This window comes from Pan troglodytes, chromosome 19 (genome assembly GCF_028858775.2).
Source record: "Pan troglodytes isolate AG18354 chromosome 19, NHGRI_mPanTro3-v2.0_pri, whole genome shotgun sequence".
NCBI lineage: Eukaryota > Metazoa > Chordata > Mammalia > Primates > Hominidae > Pan > Pan troglodytes.
In genome coordinates this window covers 73,431,640-73,454,304 of record NC_072417.2, presented here as the reverse complement: position 1 = coordinate 73,454,304, position 22,665 = coordinate 73,431,640, and the positions used below count along the sequence as shown (strand labels likewise).

The 22,665-nt window shown below is 38.6% G+C and overlaps 1 protein-coding gene across 18 annotated transcripts in view; it reads left to right on the top strand.

Annotated features, from left to right (window-relative positions):
• Positions 1 to 22,665, top strand: part of USP32 (ubiquitin specific peptidase 32) — a 214,314-nt gene that overhangs the window by 81,469 nt on the left and 110,180 nt on the right. For 15 of the 18 annotated variants that reach the window (XM_063799084.1, XM_063799082.1, XM_063799080.1 and 12 more), the window contains exons 3-5: positions 8,440 to 8,545; positions 15,340 to 15,458; positions 21,453 to 21,612. In XM_063799084.1, the coding sequence (XP_063655154.1) occupies positions 8,440 to 8,545; positions 15,340 to 15,458; positions 21,453 to 21,612 (385 nt within the window). The remainder of the gene's footprint in view (positions 1 to 8,439; positions 8,546 to 15,339; positions 15,459 to 21,452; positions 21,613 to 22,665) is intronic. The other 3 variants (XM_063799092.1, XM_063799093.1, XM_063799091.1) reach the window with 1 other exon arrangement.

Genomic DNA, 22,665 nt, shown 5'->3' with positions numbered 1-22,665 from the left:
GGCTGTACTAGTTTACATTCCTGCAAACGATGTACAAGAGTTTCCCTTTCTCCACATCCTCAGCAGCATTTGTTATTGCCTGCTTTTCTTTTCTTTTTCTTTCTTTTTTTTTTTTTTTTTTTCCTTGATGGAGTCTTGCTCTGTCACCCAGGCTGGAGTGCAGTGGCACAATCTCGGCTCACTGCAACCTCCACCTCCCAGGTTCAAACAGTTCTCCTGCCTCAGACTTCCGACTAGCTGGGATTACAGGCACATGCCACCATGCCCGGCTGATTTTTATATTTTTAGTAGAGGCGGGGTTTCACCATGTTGCCCAGGCTGGTCTTGAACTCCTGACCTTGTGATCCACCTGCCTTGGCCTCTGAAGGTGCTGGGATTACAGGTATGTGCCACTGTGCCCAGTCTGCCTGCTTTTCGATATAATGGGTGAGATTTTAACTCATTATAGTTTTGATTTGCCTTTCTCTGATGATTAGTGATGCTGAACATTTTTTCATGTACCTGTTGGTCATTTATATGTCTTCTTTTGAAGATTTCAGATCGTTTGCCCATTTCTTTTTTTTTTTAGAAAGTGTCTCACTTCATTGCCCACACTGGAGAGCAGTGGTGCAGTCTTGGCCCACTGCAACATCGGCCTCCCGGACTCAGGTGATTCTCCCACCTCAGCCTCCCGAGTAACTGTGATTACAAGTGCGTGCCACCACACCCAGCTAATTTTTGTATTTTTTGTAGAGACAGGGGTTTCTGCCATGTTGCCCAGGCTGGTCTCGAACTCCTGAGCTCAAGTTATCCGCCTGTCTCAGCCTCCCAAAGTGCTGGGAATTTCCCCATTTAAAAATGTAATTTTTTGTGGGTTTGTTTTTGTTTTGTTTTTTTGCTAGTAAGTTGTTTGAGCTCCTTATACAGTCTGATTATTAATCCCTTGTAAGATGGGTATTTTGCAAATGTTTTCTCCCATTCTACAGGTTGTCTCTTATTGATTGTTGCCTTTGCTGAGCAGAAGTTTTTAGCTTGATCAAATCCCATTTGTCTATTTTTGCTTTTGTTATTTGCCCTTTTGAAGTATTACACAAAAAAATTTTTCCCCAGAACAATCTCCTGGAGCATTTCCCCCAATGTTTTTTTCTAGTAGTTTCATAGTTTCAGGGTTTGGATTTAGGTCTTCAGTCCATTTTGATTTGATTTTTTGTGTATGCTGAAAGATGAGGAGTCTAGTTTCTTGTTTTTTATTTTGAGACAGAGTCTTGCTCTGTCACCAGGCTAGAGTGCAGTGGCACGGTCTCGGCTCACTGCGACCTCCGCCTCCTGGGTTTAGAGCAATTCTCCTGTCTCAGCCTCCTGAGTAGCTGGGATTACAGGCATGCGCCACCACGCTCAGCTAATTTTTGTACTTTTAGTAGAGACAGGGTTTTGCCATGTTGGCCAGGCTGGTCTTGAACTCCTGACCTCAAGTGATCCACTTGCCTCAGCCTCCCAAAGTGCTGGGATTCCAGACATGAGCCACCGCATCCAGCCTAGTTTTATTTTTCTGCGTATAGTTATCCAGTTTTCTCAGCACCATTTATTGAAAAGACTGTTCTTTCCCGCATTGTATTTTCTTTGTGCTTTTTCGTGAAGATGAGTGGATTGTAAATTTTTGGATTTATATCTGGGTTCTCTGTCGTCCATTGGTCTGTGTGTCTGCTTTTATGCCAGTATTGATACTGGAAAGGTTCCCTTGTCCCCCTCACAGGGTGTGTGATGGGGGTGTGGCTCCCTTCTTCAGTGCCCTGCTGTTCATACCTTTAGGGAAACATACAGATGGGCAGGTTATGGGTCTCTGACACCAGGGGCAGCATCTAGGGGTGACTGTTTACAGCTCCTGAAGCCCCAGTGCGTTTGTGTTAATGTGTGCTCTTTTAGTTTTGCTGTCTCTAGGTGGCTTGTATTTATCAGCTCAGTTAGACCCTCTGCATTATCGCAAGGGTTTTCTGTATCCCGGATTCTTGCCTTGATGTACCAGAAAAGTCAGATCACATGTGGGCTTGGAGAATGAGTGCAAGATTTTACTGAATGGTAGAAGTAGCTCTCAGCAGCTGGACGGTGAGCCAGAAGGGGATTGGGAAGGCAGTTTTCCCCTGGAGTCAGGCCGCTCAGCGGCCGGACTTTCCTCTGACTGCCCCACCCGAACTCCACATCGTTCTGCTGGTCAGTGGCCTGCCGGCATCTGCCAGTGCCTGTCAGTGTGCTCTTCAACTGATGTGTTCCTCTGGACATCCAGCCACTTGTGCGTTCTTCTGCTGATATGTTCCTCTCAACGTCCAGCCAATTGTATGTCTCTGCTTGCTGGGGTCTTGGGATTTTTATAGGCACACCTTGGGGGCGTGGCAGGCCAGAGTGGTCTTGGAAAATGCAACATTTGGGCACCAAGGCAGGAGTGCCTGTCCTCACCTAGGTCTGTGGGCACAGGCCTGAGGGTGGAGCCCTAGCCAGGCACCTGCCTTTCTCTACCCAGCACTTCCCTGCCCTGCTCCTGTATCAATACCATGCTGTTGTGGTTACTATAGGTTTTTAGTAAGTTTGAAGTCAGGTAGTATGATGCTGCCAGTTTTGTTATTTGCTCAGGATTGTTTTGGCTATTTGGGGTCTTTTGAGGTTCCATGTATGTTTTAGGATTCTCTTTTTCTTTCTCTATGAAGAATGTCATTGATATTTTGATAGGGATTGCATCGAATTTGTAAATTGCTGTGGATAGTATTGTCATTTTAACAAAATGAGTTCTGGCTGGGTGTGGTGGCTCACGCCTGTAATCCCAGCACTTTGGGAGACCAAGGCAGGCAGATCACTTGAGGCCGGGAGTTCAAGACCAGCCTGGCCATCATAGTGAAACCCCATCTCTACTAAAAATACAAAAAATTAGCTGGGTATTGTGGTGCGTGCCTGTAATCCCAGCTACTCGGGAGGCTGAAGCAGGAGAATTGCTTGAACCTGGGAGGTCGAGTTTGCAGAGAGCCAAGATCGAGCCACTGCACTCCAGCCTGGGTGACACAGCAAGACTGTCTCAAAAGAAAAAAAAAAAAAGAAAGGAAAAAAAATTAATTATTCCAATCCATGAACATAGAATATCTTTCCATTTTGTGTGTGTGTCCTCTTCAATTTCTTTCATCAGTGTTTTATAGTTTTCCTTTTATAGATCTTTCACATCTCTGGCTAAACTGATTCCTAGGTATTTTATATTCTTTGTAGCTATTTTAACTTGGATTACTCACTTGGGATTTCTTTTTTAGATTGTTTACTGTTGATGTATATAAATTGTATTGATTTTTGTATTTTGATTTTCTATCCTGCAATCTTTCCTCAATTTATCAGTTCTAACAGTTTTTTGGTGGAATCTTTAGGTTTTTGTAAATATAAGGTCATGTTATCTGGTAACGAGGCTAATTTGACGACCTCCTTTCCAATTTGGAGACCCTTTATTTCTTTCTCTTGCCTGATTGCTCTGGCCTTTCCTTTTTTAATAGCTAAAGACATTTTTTTTTTTTTCTTTCGAGACGGAGTCTTGCTCTGTTGCCCAGGCTGGAGTGCAGTGGTGCAATCTTGGCTCATTGTAACCTCTGCCTTCTGGGTTCAAGTGATTCTCCTGCCTCAGCCTCTCAAGTAGCTGGGATTATAGGCGCCCACCACAACGCCCAGCTAATTTTTGTATTTTTAGTAGAGACAAGGTTTTACCACATTGGCCAGGCTGCTCTCGAACTCCTGACCTCAAATGATCCACCCCCCTCGGCTTTCCAAAGTGCTGGGATTACAGGCATGAGCCACTGCGCCTGGCCAGAAAATTATTATAGGGATTTTAAAACAAAAGTCTTGCAACAAATTACATAAATAACACTTTACCTTTATTAAGTGCTTTTCAAAAAATGACATCAAGACCACCCTGGACTGCCAGCATCCTTGCTATCCTATTCACACTCCGTCTTCTAAATCCGAAAATGAAAGCTAATTAGTAATGAGTGTGGCACTTAATATTCCCTAAATGTTAAAGGACTGCCTATTATAAGGTGACCATTTAAATAGTTGTTCTTTTTTTTCCTTTTTTTTCTTTTTGAGTGAAAAAAGGGTACTTAGACATTAGAGGTGTTAGATGCATACTGCTTTCTGAAACATTGATTAAAGGCGGAAAATATGTACATCCTAGAACTTAGGAAATGGTGATTTTTGGGGGCTTCCTCTTAATCATTTGTCAAATGAACTGGGTGATTCTAGAAGGTTATTGCTGTACTTGTATTTTGGGAGCGATAGGGAGGTAGCAGTATATTCCAAACAAATTTATTCCATACAAAATCTGTTACATTTTACAAGTACTTGCAAAACTGAAAGTCATACCTTACTCAAAATTTCTTCCTTAAGTTTACCCTCACTGCTTTACTCTTTGTATTAAAGTCAGTGAAATTGTCAAAAGTGAAGAGACTGGATTATCAAGATACAGTGAATGGAAAGGGATGCCAAAAACTCAGTGTTTATAAATTGAATTTGTTACCATTTGAAATTTCTTTGTTTAATCTTCAGGAGATTTCACCAAAATGATATATGTCTTGCTGATGATGTCTTTCATATAATTCTAGACAAATTAACTAGAAATGAATGTATATAATTGATATAGTTTGGATATTTGTCCCCTTCAAATCTTATATTGAAATGTGATCCCCAATGTTGGAGGTGGGGCCTTGTGGGAGGTGTTTGGATCATGGGGGCAGATCCCCACGAGTGCCTGGGTGCTTTCCCCACAGTAATAAGTGCGCTGTCACTCTATTAGTTCATGAAAGAGCTGGTTGTTTAAAGGAGCCTGGTACTTCCTCCTCTCTCTCATGCTTCCTCTCTCACCATGTGACATGCTTGTTCTCTGCTCCCCTTCACTTTCTGTCACAAGTGAAAGCTTTCTGAGGCCTCATGAGAAGCTGAGCAGATGCTGGTGCCATGCTTATACAGGCTGCAGAACCGTGAGCCAAAAAAACCTCTTTTCTTTATGAAAATTACCCAGCCTCAGGTATTCCTTTATAGCAATGCAAAACAGACTAACATATTAATTGTACTATAGAACTAAAAGTTGGTTAAAAATTCTGTTTCAGAAGCCTGTCTTTCCTAGGTTAAAATTCTGACTCTGCTGCTTCATTGATATATGACTTTGGACAAGTTACTTAATCTCTTTGGGCTCTGGTTTCCCCCAGCCCTAAAATGAGGATACCAGTATTCCTTGTGGAGTCATCTAAAGGCTTAATACTGGTAAATAACTTACAGTAGTAAAATGCCACATAACAAGCATTTAAATATTAGCTATTGCTTTTATTATAAAAATAAGAGTTTATTAATGAGGTCAATGTTAGGCTTAAACACTGGAGTACTAAGGTCACGTAATTTCCTGGTGACTGGCAGTTTAAAGATGAGATATACCACATGTGAATTGGTATAAGAAACCATTTAATGGTGTAGAGACAACATTTATGTGTACTATACAACAGTATACTTCCAATTCCTTTCTCCCATCCTCTGTGCTATTGTTACGTGTTTTACTTTTACATATTCTATAAAGACACTTTACATTTCTTCTCTTACTGATGTAGACTGCTAGTTAATCTTTCACAGTGATTAAAAATAAGAAAAATGCTTTTATATTTACCTTCATTTATGCCATTTCCAGTATTCTTATTTCTTTATGGAGGTACATGTATCTCTAATGGCATAATATTTCCTCCAGCCTGAGGTACTTTCTTGTACCCCTTTTTGCTGGTAATGACTTCTCTGTTTTTGTTTCCGTAAAAAAAAAAAAAAAAAAAAAAGGGAAGCAAAATATCTTTTCTTTTTGAAAGATATTTTCACCAGGTACAGAACTTATGGTTGAGTTTTTTTCCTTTAGTGCTTTCAATATTTCACACCATTGATTTCTGGCTTACATAATTTTTGATGATAATCCAGCTATAATTTTTTGTTTTTTTTTTTAATGTAATTTTGTTTTTCTTCTGGCTGCCTTAAACATTTTCTTTTTATCTTTGGTTTTGAGAAGTTTCAATGTGATTTGTCTAGTTGGTTTTTGGGATTATAGGTGTGATCTATTCTGCTTGTTCTCTGAACTTCTTAATATCTGTGGTTTTGTGTCTATTCATTTTGAAAATCCCCAACCTTATCTCCTCAGATATTTATTTTGCCCCATTCTCTTTTTTTTGTAGGATATCAGGATTTCTTGAATGTTACATCATTGATATGATCTTACAGCTCTTGGGTTTTCTGTTCTGTCTACCTTCCCCTGCCCGCTCTCCTCACATTTTCCCCCTTTTGTTTCGTTTTGGATAATCTCTTATGCAACTCTGTTGAGTTTATTCTTGAGCCATTCCAAAGCATTCCTCAAACTCCATTAGCATATTTTTCCTTCATCTCTGACAATATATTGGGTTTTTCCTTCTTTCTGTGACTTAAAATTTATGGTTGAAACATAAGTGCTTCATATAGGACAGAAGAGACTGAGCCAAGTAGTATCTTCCTTCAGCTTGGGAAGTTGAGTCAATATAGTCTATAGTTTAGCTTAATTTTGGTCTTGTTGCTATGGTTACCCTCAGTGCTATACAGGCTTCAATTTCCATTCTAGGGTTACTTTTTTTTTTTTTAGGGGTTAGGGCTCTTTCTTAGAGGTTTTTTCTAATGTTTGCTCTACCTTCAACTTTTGATGTTACCTTCTATTTGTTATCACACTTCAAAGACATTCTCTGTAGTCCTATTTCTGTCCCAGTTTTAGGCAGGTGCTGTGTCCCTGGATATTAGGGGTGACACTTTTACATTGATCTTCCTTCTTCCCAGTGATAGGGGATCTGTAAGGTCTGGGGCCATTATGTTTTCCTGCCCTTCCCCAGGGATAAAGGTGTTTTTGTTTTTGTTTTTCCCTGTTATTTTCTTCTAGTTGGGAGTGGGAGATGGGGCAACTAAAAATAGTTATTTTACAAAGTGTATTAGTTCTGTTTATTTGGTTTTTTAAAAAATACTTTTAATGTTCTGTAGCTATTTCCTTTGGCTAGTTTTTGCTGGGTTGAGTTATCACTGGCACTAGAGATAGATAGTTTTTGACATCAGTTGTCAGGTGTTATTAAATATATTTATAAATATAATTTGGTGACTAATATATATTTTCAGTTTTCATATTGACTAACTTCTTGAATTATTGTTTAATCATGCATTTTTATTGACAAAAACTTTGCCTGGCAGATAGTAGGCACTCAACAAAGAACTGTTGAATGAATGAATTTATTGTCATTTCTGTTGTCCCTTTCCTATGCATAGTTTTTCTTCTTTATTTCTGATTACTATAATACTTATTTCTGAGAGTGTTAAAAAATATTTTTTTGAGTCTCTTTGAATTTCTGAACATTCAGTTAGAGAGTATCTTTTTTTCCAATCAAAGTAATGTGCGTAAGTTTTCCCAGGTTTGAAGGAAGTTGTGTAATTGCACAAAATTCTTATCACATTATTGTGGCTATTGGAGGACCTTTGTACTCTTGGACCTTGATAAGGACTCCCAAGAGAAAGAATAAATAATTCAGTTGTGTGGGTCTGTAATATGCAGATACTCCTCTACTTACCCTGGGATTACAGCCCGATAAACCCATTGTAAGTTGGGAATATTGTGAGTTGAAAAGGCATTTCATACACCTAACCTACCAAACATCAGAGCTTAGCCTAGACTGTTTTAAATGTGCTCAGGCCAGGCGCGGTGGCTCATGCCTATAATCCCAGCACTTTGGGAGGCCAAGGTGGGGAGATCATTTGAGGCCAGGAGTTCGAGACCAGCCTGGCCAACATGGTGAAATGCCATCTCTACTAAAAATACAAAGTTAGCCTGACATGGTGGCACATGTAATCCCAAGTGGCCTGTAATCCCAGCTACTTGGGAGACTGAGGCAGGAGAATTGCTTGAACTGGGAGGTGGAGGTTGCAGTGAGCCAAGATGACGCCATTGCACTCCAGCCTGGGCGACAGGAGCAAAACTCCGTCTCAAATAAATAAATAAATAAACAAAATATTTATATATATGTGCTCAGAACACTTACATTAGCCTTCAGTTGGGCAAAATCATCTAGTGCAAATCAGATTTTATAATAAAGTGTTAAATATCTCATGTAATTTATGGAGTACTGTATGGTTTCTACTGAATGTGTATCACTTTCACACCATTGTAAAGTTGAAAAATCAAGCTGAGGACCATCTGTACGTATTTTACAGTAGACACAGTCTATTCTTGGCTGAGTGCAATAATAAGGTCCAAAAGAGGAAGAAGAGGGAGAAACTTAACATGATTTCACTAAAATTTACCAGGGCCTGTTCTGGAGGTGGAGATAAAATTTGTTAAAGACGATAGCTGCCTCAGATTCCTCAACAACTGAAATGCCTCCTAAGGTTGGCTTTATCATCTTTTTCCAGGTGATTTACTGTTCTTTTGGTGGAACATCCAAAGGGCTGCACTTCAATAATTTAATAGTTGGACTTGTCCTCCTTACAAGAGGCAAAGATGAAGAGAAAGCAAAATGTAAGTACTTTTATTATCTCAAAAATAATTCATCTATGTACAGAATAATTTATCTCAAAATTCTGATGACAGGTAGAGGATTTGAATTGACATTTTCCCAAAGAAGATATACAAGTGGTAAATAAACACCTAAAAAATGTGCAACATAATTAGTCATTAGAGAAATATAAATTAAAACTACAGTGAGATACTACTTCACACCTACTAGAGTGGCTAAAAGTAAAAAGCCTGATAATAAGTGTTGAGGAAGATGTGGAAAAATTGTAACCCACATCATACATTGCTGATGGGAGTATAAAGTAGTGCAGCAACTTTGGAAACCAGCCTGGTGGCTCCTCAAATTGTTAAACGTTGTTACTATGTGTCCCAGCAATTCCACTCCTAAGTTTGTACCCAAGAAAATTTAATACATATGTTTACCACACACACACACACAAAAACTTGTACAGAAATAGTCATAGCATCATTGTTCATAATAGAAAATGGAAACAACCCTAATGTCCACCAGCTGGTAAATGGATAAACAAAACATGATATATCCACATGCTGGAAAATTACTCTGGTATAAAAAGGAATAAAGTACTGATTCATGCTACAGTATGGATGAACTTGAAAACATTTTGCTTAGTGATAGATGTCAGTCCCAATAGGCCATATATTATGATTCCATTTGTATGAAATTTCAAGATTAGGCAAATCTACAGTGGCAGAAAATGGTAGATTAGTGGTTGCTAGAGGTATCAGGTGAGAGGGAAATGGAGAACAACTGCTAATGGGTACAGGGTTTCCTTTTGGGTTGGCGAAAATGTTCTGGAATTACATAGGAGTGACAGTTGCACAACCTTATAAATATACTTTAAAAATCACTGAAATGTTTACTTTAAAAGGGTGAATTTTATGGGATGTGAATTATGTCTCAATATAACTTATTTTTTAAAATTCTGATGACATAGTCATAGTAGTCTATTTGTTTCACAAACAAAACCAAAGTTTACTTACCTGATAACATTTTATATACGTTATTTGTAAAAGGTTTAATTTTTTTAATGTTTTACTTTTAACTTCAGAAATTAATTTTATTAGGTGAATTATCTAAGCAGAGAAAAGAGTGGCACCTTATTCATTACCTTTAAATCCTGCTGATCAGGGAAATGCTATAATGAGAGGACACCATTTCCCCTGCTAAATGTGAAAGGGAAGATAATCTTAGTTGCTTAGTGTCCGTCTGTGTTTCGTGGGATATAGATTTATTTACTTTTAAAAAGTTCATTCATTTAATTATTTATAAGGTCTTCTGTCCCCTCATTCTTTTCTTTGAACTCCCCAAAGACAGATCTGCCTTACCAAAAGCATTCATAAGCACTGCATATTTTATTGAAGATTTCCCAGGGGAAGTATGGAAGCTGTTTATATTACACAGAATGTAACATTTTCTTCCCAAAATTCCTTTGCTTTTATTCTTGACCACCATATGCTGGGTCTTTCTCTCTTCCTTCTTCCTTTTCTAATCTGCCTACTATGGTCTGAATATTTGTGTCTCCCTCAAAATTCATATATTGAAATCCTAACCACCAAGGTGATGGTATTAGGGGATGGGGCCTTTGGGAGGTGATTAGGTCATGAGGGTTAATCATAAGTATCTTATGAGTGGGATTAAGTGCCCTAATAAAAGAGGCCCCAGAGAGACCCTTTATATTTTCCCCTGTGTGAGGATACAATGAGAAGGTGGCTGTCTATGAACTAGGAAGTGGTCCTTCACCAGACACCAAATTGATGGTGTACTTCCCAGCCTCTAGAACTGTGAGAAATAAATCTGTTATTTATAAGCACCCAGTTTATGGTATTTTGTTACAGCAGCCTCAACAGACTAAGATACTGCCCTGAGACTGCTTCTAAATTTCTCAGAATCCCCTCCTATTCTTGAATCTAGACCATTATTTTTAATTCTTGCTATGGTTTGAACACGTTACCCAAAGTTCATGTGTGGAAACTTAATCCCCAGTGCAACAGTGTTGAGAGGTGGGACCTTTAAGAGATGATTAGATCATGAGGGGTCCACACCCATGAATGAATGAATGCTGTTATCTCAGGAGTGAGCTTCTTATCACAGGAGTGGCATCCTTATAAAGGAAGAATTCAGCCTCCTTCTCTCTCCCTCTTGCATGTGTTCTCTTGCTCTTCTGCTTTCCGCTATGGGATGATGGAAGAGCAAGAAGGTCCTTTTGCCGGATGCAGGTGCCTTGACCTTGGACTTCTTAGCCTCCTGAATTGTAAGAAATAAATCTCTGTTCATTATAATAAGTTGCTAGATCTGTGGTATTTTATTATAGCAGCACAAAATGGACAAAGAGATCATTTTTAAGAAAAGTTTTATTGAGGTATAATTGTCATACAATAATATGCACATATATAAAGTATATATTTTGATACGTGGTTTTGTTTTTGTTTTTGGAGGGGATAGGGGACAGAGGAGATAGCCTTACTCTGTAGCCCAGGCTAGAATATAGTGGCACAGTGGCACATAGTTCACTGCAGCCCTTAACTCCTGGGCTCAAGTGATCCACCTACCTCAGCCTCCCAAGTAGCTAGGACTATAGGTGCATGCCACCATGCCTAGCTAATTTATTTTCTTTATTTTATTTTTGTAGAGATAGGGTCTTGCTAGGTTGCCCAGGCTGGACTCAAACTCCTGGCCTCAACTGATCCTTCTGCCTCTGTCTTCCAAAGTGCTAGGATTACAAACATGAGCTAGCATACTTAGTTACACATTTGTATATGTTTTGACACGTGTATATGCCCAGTAAACCATTACCATAATCAAGATAATGAATGTATCCATAAACCCAGTTTTATGTATTGGAATATAATTGTGATCTTGATTTTTGCAAATTAGCATTTCTTCACCAGCAGAAATATAAATTGGCCCCAGGCAGCAATAATTAAAAATACAGGACAGGTATGGTAGTCATGCCTGTAATCCTAGTTATTTGGGAGGCTGAGGCAGGGGGATCTTTTTAAGGCCAGGAGCTTAAGGTAACAGTACAGCAATAAAAATAATACAAATAAGAAACAATACACTATAACAACTATTTACATAGTATTCACATTGTTTTAGGTATTATAAATAACCTAATGATGATTTAAAATATATGGGAGGATGTGGATAGGTTATATGTGTCAACTGAAAAAAATTATGATATCTATAAATTTGGAAAAGAAACTTTATTTCTTATAAAGGGTTATAGCCTGCAAGTTGGCCATTTTGACAGGCTGAGAAACATAGCCTCCAGCAGATACCCCAAACAGGTACTGTGCAAGGGAGAATAGAACAGAGACTTATGCTGAAGAGGTTGGCCAGTTGTACATATTCAACAGCTTATCGGAGGGGCCATGAATATTCATGAAGTGGTTCCTGACACATGCGTACTGTTATATGTGTCGCATGTTTACTTTGGGGTGGAAACTTAATATTTAAATGCATTACAGTTAGGCCCGATGTTTACTTTGGGGTGGAGACTTAATATTTAAATGCATTACAGTTAGGCCCTATAAGTCAAAAGGTGAAACAAGGACAGCAAGGCAGTCAAGTGAGCAGCCTCTGTAAACCAGCCAGAACCAGTCCATGGTCAGTGGTCTTCTTATCAGGAGACCACTAACTTGTTGATAGCTACTGAAATAGCTCTCTTGTCCAGTCAAAGCTGTAGTTATGGCTTGTGGAACAGGAATCAGTAGGTTAGCATTTGGTGGTGAATGAGCTGCAACTGTTTCAATATTGCTTATCTCAAGGCCAGTGCTTATTCAATAACTGCTAGAGAAAAAGAAAAATGGCCAGGCACGGTGGCTCATGCCATGATATTTTGAGGTGGGTTGTGATGGCTCACACCTGTAATCCCAGCACTTTGGGAGGCTGAGGCATGTGGATCACCTGAGGTCAGGAGTTTGAGACCAGCCTGACTAATATGGTGAAACCCCGTCTCTACTAAAAATACAAAAATTAGCTGGGCGTGTGACTGTAATCCCAGCTACTAGGGAGGCTGAGACAGGAGAATTGCTTGAATCCAGGAGGTGGAGGTTGCAGTGAGCCGAGATTGCACCACTGCACTCCAACCTGGGCGACAGGGCAAGACTCTGTCTCAAAAAGAAAAAAAAAAAAAGAAAAGGAAAAACATTGTAGCAGTTAGAACATAATTTATTGATTGATTGAGACAGGGTTTTATTCTGTCTCCCAGTCTGCAGTACAGTGGCAAGATAGCTCACTGCAGCCTTGAACTCCTGGGCTCAAGTGATCCTCCTGTTTCAGCCTTCTGAGTAGCTGGGACTAGAGGCACGTACCACAATGCCCAGCTAATTTTTAAATTTTTTGTAGAGATAGGGGTCTCGCTATGTTGCCCAGGCTGGTCTCCAACTCCTGGCCTCAAATGATTCTCTCGTCTTGGCATCCCAAGGTGCTGGGATTACCAATATGAGCCACCATACCTGGCAGTTTATTCTTTAAGTGTAGGGGTACATGACTTAATGCCTTGCCTGGCATAGCTTAGGTTTTGTTTACAATTTGGGATTTTTCTGCCACAGAGTCTGTCAGTCTTCTGATCTTTATTTTTAATGCTGGTTAGTTGTTGCATCTCTAAACTGCAAAAGGGATTGGATATAATGAGATGTGTCTGACTGCCCATCCCCTCATGACCAGTATCTGTTTTTAAGGATTTTCTGGGGTCCCCTTGGCCAAGAGAGGGAGTCTGTTCAGTTGGTTGGGGTGCTTAGGATTTTCTTTTTTAGTTTTCATGTACAAAATACCATGCCATTTTATATGAGGCTTGAGCACCTGCAGATTTTGGTGTCCTTGGGGGTTCTGTAACTAATCCCCTACAGATACTGAGGTACAACTGGTAACAATTTTTTAAGTCACAAACATATATTTTTTAAGTTTCTTCATTTTTTAAAATGTGATTGTATTAGTTTTCTAGGGCTGCCATAACAAAGCACCACAAACTGGGTAGCTTAGAACAACAGATATTTACCGTCTCATAGTTCTGAAGGCTGGAAGTCCAAAATCAAAGTGTCAGCAGGGCCATGCTTTCTCTGAAACCTGTAGGGGAAAATTCTTTCTTCTCTCTTGCTTCTAGGATGACTGACAATCCTTGGGGTTCCTTGGCCTGCAGCTATATCGTTCTAATCCCTGCCTTTCTTACACATGGCTTTATTTTTCTGTTTGTGCTTTTCTTCTTATAAGGGCACCAGTCATATTATATTGGGTCCCACCCTAATGACCTCATCTTAACTTGATTATATCTACAAAGACTCTGTTTCCAGATAATCTCACATACACAGGGACTTCAAGGTTAGGACTTCAGTATATCTTTAGGGGGATAAAGTTCAGCCTATAACAACAATATTTCAAACATATATCTAATATGTACCTCCACCTAGCTTAACTATTTCTTAACATTGTATCATATGTCCCTGATTTGATTTTTTAAAAATATTAAAACTAAGGTGAGGTTTTCTTTGTATCCCTTCATGATCCCATTCTGTTCTTCCCTCTACAGAGGTTACCACTTTCATGAATTTGGTGATTTTTTTCTCATGCTGGTTTTTATACAACATGTTTATGTGTCCTTAAACATTGTCAACTACTTTGCAGGTTTAAAGTTTTAAATAAATGGTACACATTAGTTCCCCCCTTATCTGCACAGATCTGTTCCAAGACCCTCCCAGTGGATGTCTGAAACCATAGATAGTCCCAAACCCTATATATACCGTTTCTTCCTGTACATATGTATCTATGATAAAGATTAATTTAAAAATTAGGCACAGTAAGATATTAACAATAATAAAATAGTAATATCATAACAATATACTATAATAAAAGTTTTATGTGAATCTGGTCACTCTCTCTGTTAAAATATCTTCCTGTACTCACCCTTCTTGTGATCTGTAAGTCTGATAACCAAAATGGCCACTAAGTGACTAACAGGCGAGTAGCATGTGGATACACTGGACAACAGGATCATTCAGGTCCCAGGTGGGATAAAGAGGGAGGCAAGAGATTTTATCACGTTACTCAGAACAGTGTGCAATTTAAAGTTTATGAATTGTTCATTTCTGGAAATTTCCATTTAATATTTTTGGACCTCTGTTAACCACAGGTGACTGAAACCTTGGAAAGCAAAACCATGGATAAGGGGGTACTACTGTACTATACAGATGATTTTGTCATTTGCTTTTCCTCTGAATATTATATCTTTTGATATTTATCCATCTTGAAACACATATTTTAACTTCTATGTAGTATTTCATTGTGTGTATCTCATTTTACCTGTTCTCTTGTTGACAGACATTTATCTTTTTTTTTTTTCGAAGTTTTGCTCTTACAAACAGTATTTCAGTGAACATCTTGTATTTTGTACGCAGGTTTCAGAGTTTTTCAAAGATGGAAGTGGAGTTTCTGGAATGTCTCTTGACCTTTACTAGATTTTGCCAAATTACTCATGAAAATGGTTGCAATAATTTGTGCTCCTATTAACAGTGTATAAGAGGTCCTGTTTCTCCTAGTCTTTGCTAACACTTTGTATTGTAATACCTAAAGATTTTTGCAAATTTGGCATGTTTGAAAAGATACTACACTGCTGTTTTAAATTTTTGTTGCTGGATTATTTTAAGGAATAAACTATATTTATAAGGTGCTTGGCCCTAGTAATCACTCAGTTATTGTAGCTTTGTCTTTTCTCCCTACTTCCACCAACGTATATTTGGTCTTTGTTAAGATTAATTTATTCTATCTTTCTTTTTCTTAGACATTTTTAGTCTTTTTTCAAGTGAATCTGGGAACTATGTTATACGGGAAGAAATGGAAAGAATGCTCCATGTGGTGGATGGTAAAGTCCCAGATACACTCAGGAAGTGTTTCTCAGAGGTATAGTTAAAGATTTACATTTTATCTCTTTTCATTGACAAAGTATTAACTCTTAGTTGTGTAATAAGTTTTAAGTATGACAAACAGATGTTTATGTGCAGATTACTCTTGGCATTTTTATATTTATTGATGTTTCCATTTATGTGCTATTGCATGACTCTCATTAATGTTACATTTGTAAATCTGAAAATTTTCAATTCTACTGTAAAGGCAACTATTCATACTTAGAGTATAATGAAACACAATTCTATATACTCACACTAACACAGTAATACACACACACACACACACACACACACACACTCCTGCAGGAACCTGAAACAGTGCTCATGTTGTAGTGTCTTTGCTTTTCATCACGGATATCATTCATTCATTAGCCTTGAGCCATCTGTGACCTGTTTTATCAAAGCCTATTTTGTCATTTATTTCACCTAGTTGATTTGCATAGTGAAATATTTGTGTTAAAAAATTGTCATCTTTGGGCCAGGCAAGGTGGCTCACACCTGTAATCCAAGTACTTTGGGTGACCCAGGTGAGAAGATCTCTTGATCCCAGGAGTTCAAGACCAGCCTGGACAATGTAGCAAGACCCCGACTCTACCAGAGGGTGGGGAAAGTCATTTTTTCTGTTTTCAAAAATAATATATTTTCATTGTGTCTTTATAGAAAAATTAAACAATAGAAAATTCGGCAATAGAAAAAGTATATCTTTAACAGAGAGAATTATTTTATTTTTCTTTTCAGAGGTCTGCTAGTATGTGACAAGTCCTTAGTGATTGTAGAGTAAAAATCCCTTTAGAAGTTCTGATTCTTTCATGCAGCACTCAGTGCTGCCCGTTTTCTTTCGGGTGGCTTTTTGACACAATTCCATTTCACCAGTATGACAGTCCTCCATTGTTCTTTGTTTTATTTGGGGAGTTAGCTCTGCCTTCCTGACTGTATAGACATTGATTGTCCATATTTCAGCCTTTGCATGTATCTGGTTCTGATATATCTTTGGACTGCCTATCATTAGTTTCTTACCACTCTGGTTTTGAATATCTCCTGTGTTGATAGCACCTGGTGATATCTCTTTCTTGCTTTTGAGCCTAGCATGCAGTTTTTGGCGGTGGTTATGGTGCTAACGTTTTATCCAGCATTTCCAAGTGTCAGGTGCAAAAGGATGTGCTTCCTGTGTTTTTGGTTCTGACATATTGACTGGAAGTTGCTGTGATAGTAATTTACTACTTCAGGACGAACTGAGCTATGATTTGTTTGTTTTTTTCCCCCATAATAAAATTTGCTTGTAAGAAAAAAAGATAATCTAGCAAACCTGACTGATTGGATTTTTGACATAGATGTCCAAAACATTAATACTCTTTTTTCTTTTTCAGGAAGTATGATATTTTTTCATTTTAATACGGTTTATGCAGACATTCTCATTTTTGTAGATGGAAACTAAGGGTGGTTGGCTACCCAGTACTCTAAAAATGTAAACACAATAGCAGGCACATGTATTAGCAGATAATTAGTGCTATAGGGGAAAATAAAGTAGAATAAAGGAAGAAGGTGGTAATAGAGAAAATCTGAATCTTGTTTATTTTATATATAATGCTTAGGTCTATCAGATAAGTAAGATTTGAGTAAATAATTTATAGCAAGTGAGAAAGAAAACCATGAAGATATCTGGAGGACCACTTTTCATCAAGAGAATATAGCAAAGGCCTTGAGGTGGGGGTGTACTTGTATGTCCAAGGAACAATAAAAAGGCCAATTTAGTTGGAATGGTGTGAACAGGGGAGTGGTAGGAAATGATTATATATTGTCCTATAGGACAGCGTGAGTCCTTTGACTTTTACCCTGAGTGAGATAGAAACCACTGGAAGGTTTTGAGTAGAGGAGTAACAAAATATGAGGCTTTTTTTTTTTTTTTTTACACACATGATCACTTTGGATCTTATGTGGGAAGTAGGCTGAACTGAGTCCAATTGAGGTATCTGAATAATCCAGGCATGAGGGTCATGATTACCAATGGTCAGTGATTTAATCAGTCATTTAGAACATGGTGTAGCAGTGAGGTAGTGAGAAGTTTTCAGATTCTGCATTTGTTTCAAAGGTAGAGTTGGCCTAGAATTTTTTCTCGTATTGATTATGGACTATGTGACAGAATGAGTAGAGGGAAGATGATTAGTATTTAGCCTGATTCAGTAAATAAATGGAATTACCACTAACTGAGATGGCTAAGAGTAATGGAGAAGCAGGTTAGGGGGTTGGATATCAAGAAAGTTGTAATTACACTTGAGAATCCTATTAGACACTCAAGTGGAGTTGTCAAATGTGATTTTTGATATATAAATCTGTTGTTGAGGAGTAAAGGATTTGTTGTTGGCTTACAGGTGAGGATGAGATCATCTAGGAGTAAGTTTAGATAGAAAACAGGTTGGAAGAATGAGTCCTGTCATCCAGTGTTTAGAGTTTGGAGAGATGAAGAGGACTCAAAACAGACCACTAAGAAATAGCCTGCAAGAAAAGAGGATTAATAAAAGAGAATAGTGTCCTGGAAGCCAACTGAGGACAATGTTTCAAGAAGGAAGGAGAACTCAACTATGTCAAATACCCTGGAAGGTCTAGTGAGTTGACCTTTGATCACTGAGAAGTGATCATTAAATTTCGTGATCTGCAGGTAGGTCATTGGTGTAGGTCCTGTGGAATTAAAAAATTGCTGGTGTAGGATACTAGATGAAATGTACTCATAAGAGGAAATGGTGATAGGAAGAGTGGAATGCTTAAATTTTCAATTATGGGAAGAGGAAGTTACTATAATAAAGACATCATAAGACTGTGGTAGTTAATGCCTGAGTTGGTGGTGTTTTTAATAAGATCTTTAGAGGAGAAAAGATCAAAGAAGTGTGAAGCTCATGTATATGGCTATTTGAACTATTAGATACCTCTAGTTGGTATAAAACCAACATTGTAAATGGGCTATTGGTATTTGATTCAACTATTTGATTTATTTGCCTGATGTAATATCTGAGTAGTGTGTCTGATGATTGCATGTAGAACATTGCTATCCAAGTATTTATATTAGAATAGGTTAATTCAGACCTTCAATAACAATGCTTTGTGTTGTTTTTGTGTTTATACACACACACACACACACACACACACACACAGAAGCACTTTAGCTAAAATATAAGGACCTAGTGCTTAGATTTAAGTGATATGGGTCTCAGCTTTTTCTATCTTGTGCTTTATTATTAGCCTTGACAGATGAAGTTATAAAGGAATCTACCTAGGTGTTGTATGAAGTTTTTTTCTCACTGACTTATTTTAGGTTGTTGACTCTTAAAATGGAAATTTATATTTTATGCTATTCTTCTCTTTTTAGAAGAGATCCATGACTCAGAAACACAAAAAATCAGATTTGACCATATAATTTTTGGTCTACCAGTTATGTGGAATGATTCCCAATGGGCAAGTGAATTTCAGAGATTACTTTGTATTTCACTTAGACAGGCAGTGTGCTAACTTTGGAGCCTGGACTACCTGAGTTCAGTCCTCTTTCTTCCACTGTATAACAGTAGGCAAATTCCTTAACCTTTTGGTGTCTTGGTTTTCTCATGATAAAATGGGGATAATAATAGTGTCTTCTGTAGAGAGTGTTTTGAAGATTAAATTAGTATTTGAAATATTTAGAGCAGTTCTTAGGACATTGTAAACATCTGGTATTAGCTCTGTATGAAGGTGGTAGAAGGGTCTACCTGGAGATAGCATCAGATCCCACAGGTTGAGGGATTAGTTCCACAAAACTGACCCCTAGACATCTTCGCTAGCGATCATGATTGATTAAATCATTGACCATTGGTAATCAGCTCAACTTTAAGCCCTCTCCCCTCCCTCCCTAGAGGTTAATCATTGTGGTTTTTTTTTTTTTTTTTCCCAGTGGCCAGCCCCCATCTTGAGGCTATCTAGCAGCCCCCCACCCAGCTGTGGGGTCCATTCATTAGCATGCAGAGTCATTTATCACTTTGGAGATTACAAGAATTTTAGGAGTTGCATGCCAGAAAAAGAGATGAAGACCAAATATATATTTAACAATATCGCAACCACTAAGAAATTACAATTAAAGGATGCTATTGATTTTAAGACTTATCCCAATGTCAGAGATGTTAATGTGTGTAAAAATGTGCATCAGCTTGTAGAATTTATACTAAGCTTCTTTCTAGACTAAACATGGGATACAGAAAGAATATGGGTAGGAACTCTCATCTCTAAACATGTTGGCAGTGTACTCATATGTCCCTGCAACATGTCTGAATGTCACTGTCAATGTCAAAATAAAAATGTATAGGGCATACATGAAGACTGGGTGATCTTCAATATGTCCAAAGAACAAAGAGAAGGTTGGGAGTTTTCTAAAAATGGGAGTGTTACATATGGTCCTGAGAGAAAGTTCATTGGTATTAGTAAAGCTTTAGGGAGCTGGCAAACTTCAGTTGGTGGGCGATGGTGGTGGGCAAAATTAGTTGCAGCAAGTCATCTCAGCAGCTGGACTTACAGAGAATTACATTTCGAGAGCAATGTATCGTGAATACTTTCTACCCCGGGCCTGTTGACTCTGATTTAGTTATGACAAGAATGACCCAATTTGTATGATCCACTTTCACACCATATTCTTCCATTCAGAAAAACAAGACTGTCAATGTCTTGATTGCTTGGATTGCAGTCACGTTAAATGTTCTGAAAGTACCGGGCTAAAAGTATCGCCTCACTTAATGGGATGCTACTAAACAATGTAGATATGTTTCTACCATATTTCTTTTAGGTAACTAATTATTCGTATTCTTTAGCATGTCTATTAGGATTAGAGCTGCTCCAATCTTGACTGTCATTATTCAATGTATTTCTTTCTTTTTTTTCCTGATCAAATAGTTCAGGTTGTAGCTTCATTGTATTTCCTTGTGAATTGCTTCTCCCTTTTTCTGCTTAGAAATACCTGGCTCCCACTAAACCTAGGATCTCTTGTCTTCCAAGCAAAGGGATTGGCATGAACAAACCATATGATGCTCTTTTTCAGCCTGGATACTTTTCTCCAGAGATTTATCAAGAAAAATACCTGGAAAGAAAGCAAAGAAACAGAAATCAACTTGCTTCTTTTTGTTCTCTGTGTACATACATGTTTTCAGTGATGCCTTCTGGGATCCTGATTGTCTACTCTAGGAGGACACCTGGATAGTTGTTTTTAATTCACAAATGAAATTTAAAGAGTATTTTAATTCCATACAGATTTAATTAAGATATAGTAACTCAGGCAGATTGAAGAGTGCTAAAGAAGAGGGATAAGGCAAGTGAAAAATTGGATTTATTAAATGTTTAAAGAAATGCAGATGGCCGGGCACGGTGGCTCATGCCTGTAATCCCAGCACTTTGGGAGGCCGAGGCGGGCAGATCACAAGGTCAGGAGATCAAGACCATCCTGGCTAACACGGTGAAACCTCATCTTTACTAAAAAATACAAAAAATTAGCCGGGCGTGGTGGTGGGTGCCTGTAGTCCCAGCTACTCAGGAGGCTGAGGCAGGAGAATGGCGTGAACCCGGGAGGCAGAGCTTGCAGTGAGCCGAGATCGCGCCACTGCACTCCAGCCTGGGCGACAAAGTGAGACTCCATCTCAAACAAACAAACAAAAACAAAAAACAAAATGCAGTTTACTGGTTTTGGGATATACTTAGCAAACAAAATCTGGCTTATTGGCAGTGTACTGCTTTACTGAATTGATGAAATAATTTGTAGTTAACATACAGATTTTATGCAAGTAGAAGTTATGAAGCACAAGTATTTTTGAAAACAGTTTGATTTCCAAATATGTATATACACCCTGCAGTGTTATTAGATAATCCTTCCTTTGTAGATAGCAGAAAGGTAATTGCCAACTAATTGCAAATTTCAGGTTGTGCAGGTTCCAAGTAAGATACCTTAAAATTTGACTAAACGTATGTTTTCTTGTTTTAATTTTAGGGTGAAAAGGTAAACTATGAAAAGTTTAGAAATTGGCTTTTTCTAAACAAAGATGCTTTTACTTTCTCTCGATGGCTTCTATCTGGAGGTGTGTATGTTACCCTCACTGATGATAGTGATACTCCTACTTTCTACCAAACTCTGGCTGGAGTCACACATTGTAAGTAATGACATTTCATTGTTTTCTGTTTGCCTTTTTTTATATATATAATTGGCTGGTAATATGAGAATATGCTTATAAAGGAGAAATTTATTTAAATTCTGTCCCAGGCTGGAGTGCAGTGGCACCATCGTGGCTTACGGCAGTCTCAACCTCCTGGGCTCAAGCAGTCCTCTCACCTCATCCTCCCAAGCAGCTGGGACTACAGGCACTCGCCACCATGCCTGGCTAATTTTTTTATCTTTTGTAGAGACTGCAGGGGTCTATATTGCCTATGCTGGTCTTGAACTCTTGGGCTCAAGTAATCCTCCCACCTCAGTTTCCCAAAGTCCTGAGTCGTGAGTCACTGTGCCCAGCCAAGACTTTTTTTTTTTTTTTTGAGACGAAGTCTCCCTCTGTTGCCCAGCCTCGAGTACAGTGGTGTGATCTCGGCTCACTGCAATCTCCACCTCCCGGGTTCACGCCATTCTCCTGCCTCAGCCTCCCGAGTAGCTGGGACTACAGGCGCCCACCACCATGCCTGGCTAATTTTTTTGTATTTTTAGTAGAGTCGGGGTTTCACCATGTTAGCCAGGATGGTCTCGATTTCCTGACCTCGTGATCCACACGCCTCGGCCTCCCGAAGTGCTGGGATTATAGGCGTGAGCCACCATGCCCGGCCTGAGAAATTTTTTTTTTGTCAGTATTTTGTTTTTTTCAAAATGTAATAAAAAGAAATGCTGGGCATGGAAAATATAGGCCTCTGTGAATTGTCCTTAATGAAGCTATATTAGTTTCCTAGGGTTGCTGTAACAAATTACCACAATTCATAAACTGAAATGAGACATTTACTTAGTTTTAGCAGCTGAAATCAAGATGTTTATAGGGCTGTGCTCCCTCTGAAGTCCTGTTATAGAACCGCAATTGGGTCTGCTTACCTGGCTCAGTAAAAATCACATATCTACACCAGAGTTTCTGTAGCAGTAGAAAGGAAGACATTTATAGGGCATTAAGCAAAGAGGACCAGGTAAATGCTCAAAGCCCAACCTCCCCAAGGCTCATGGGTAAGGGTTT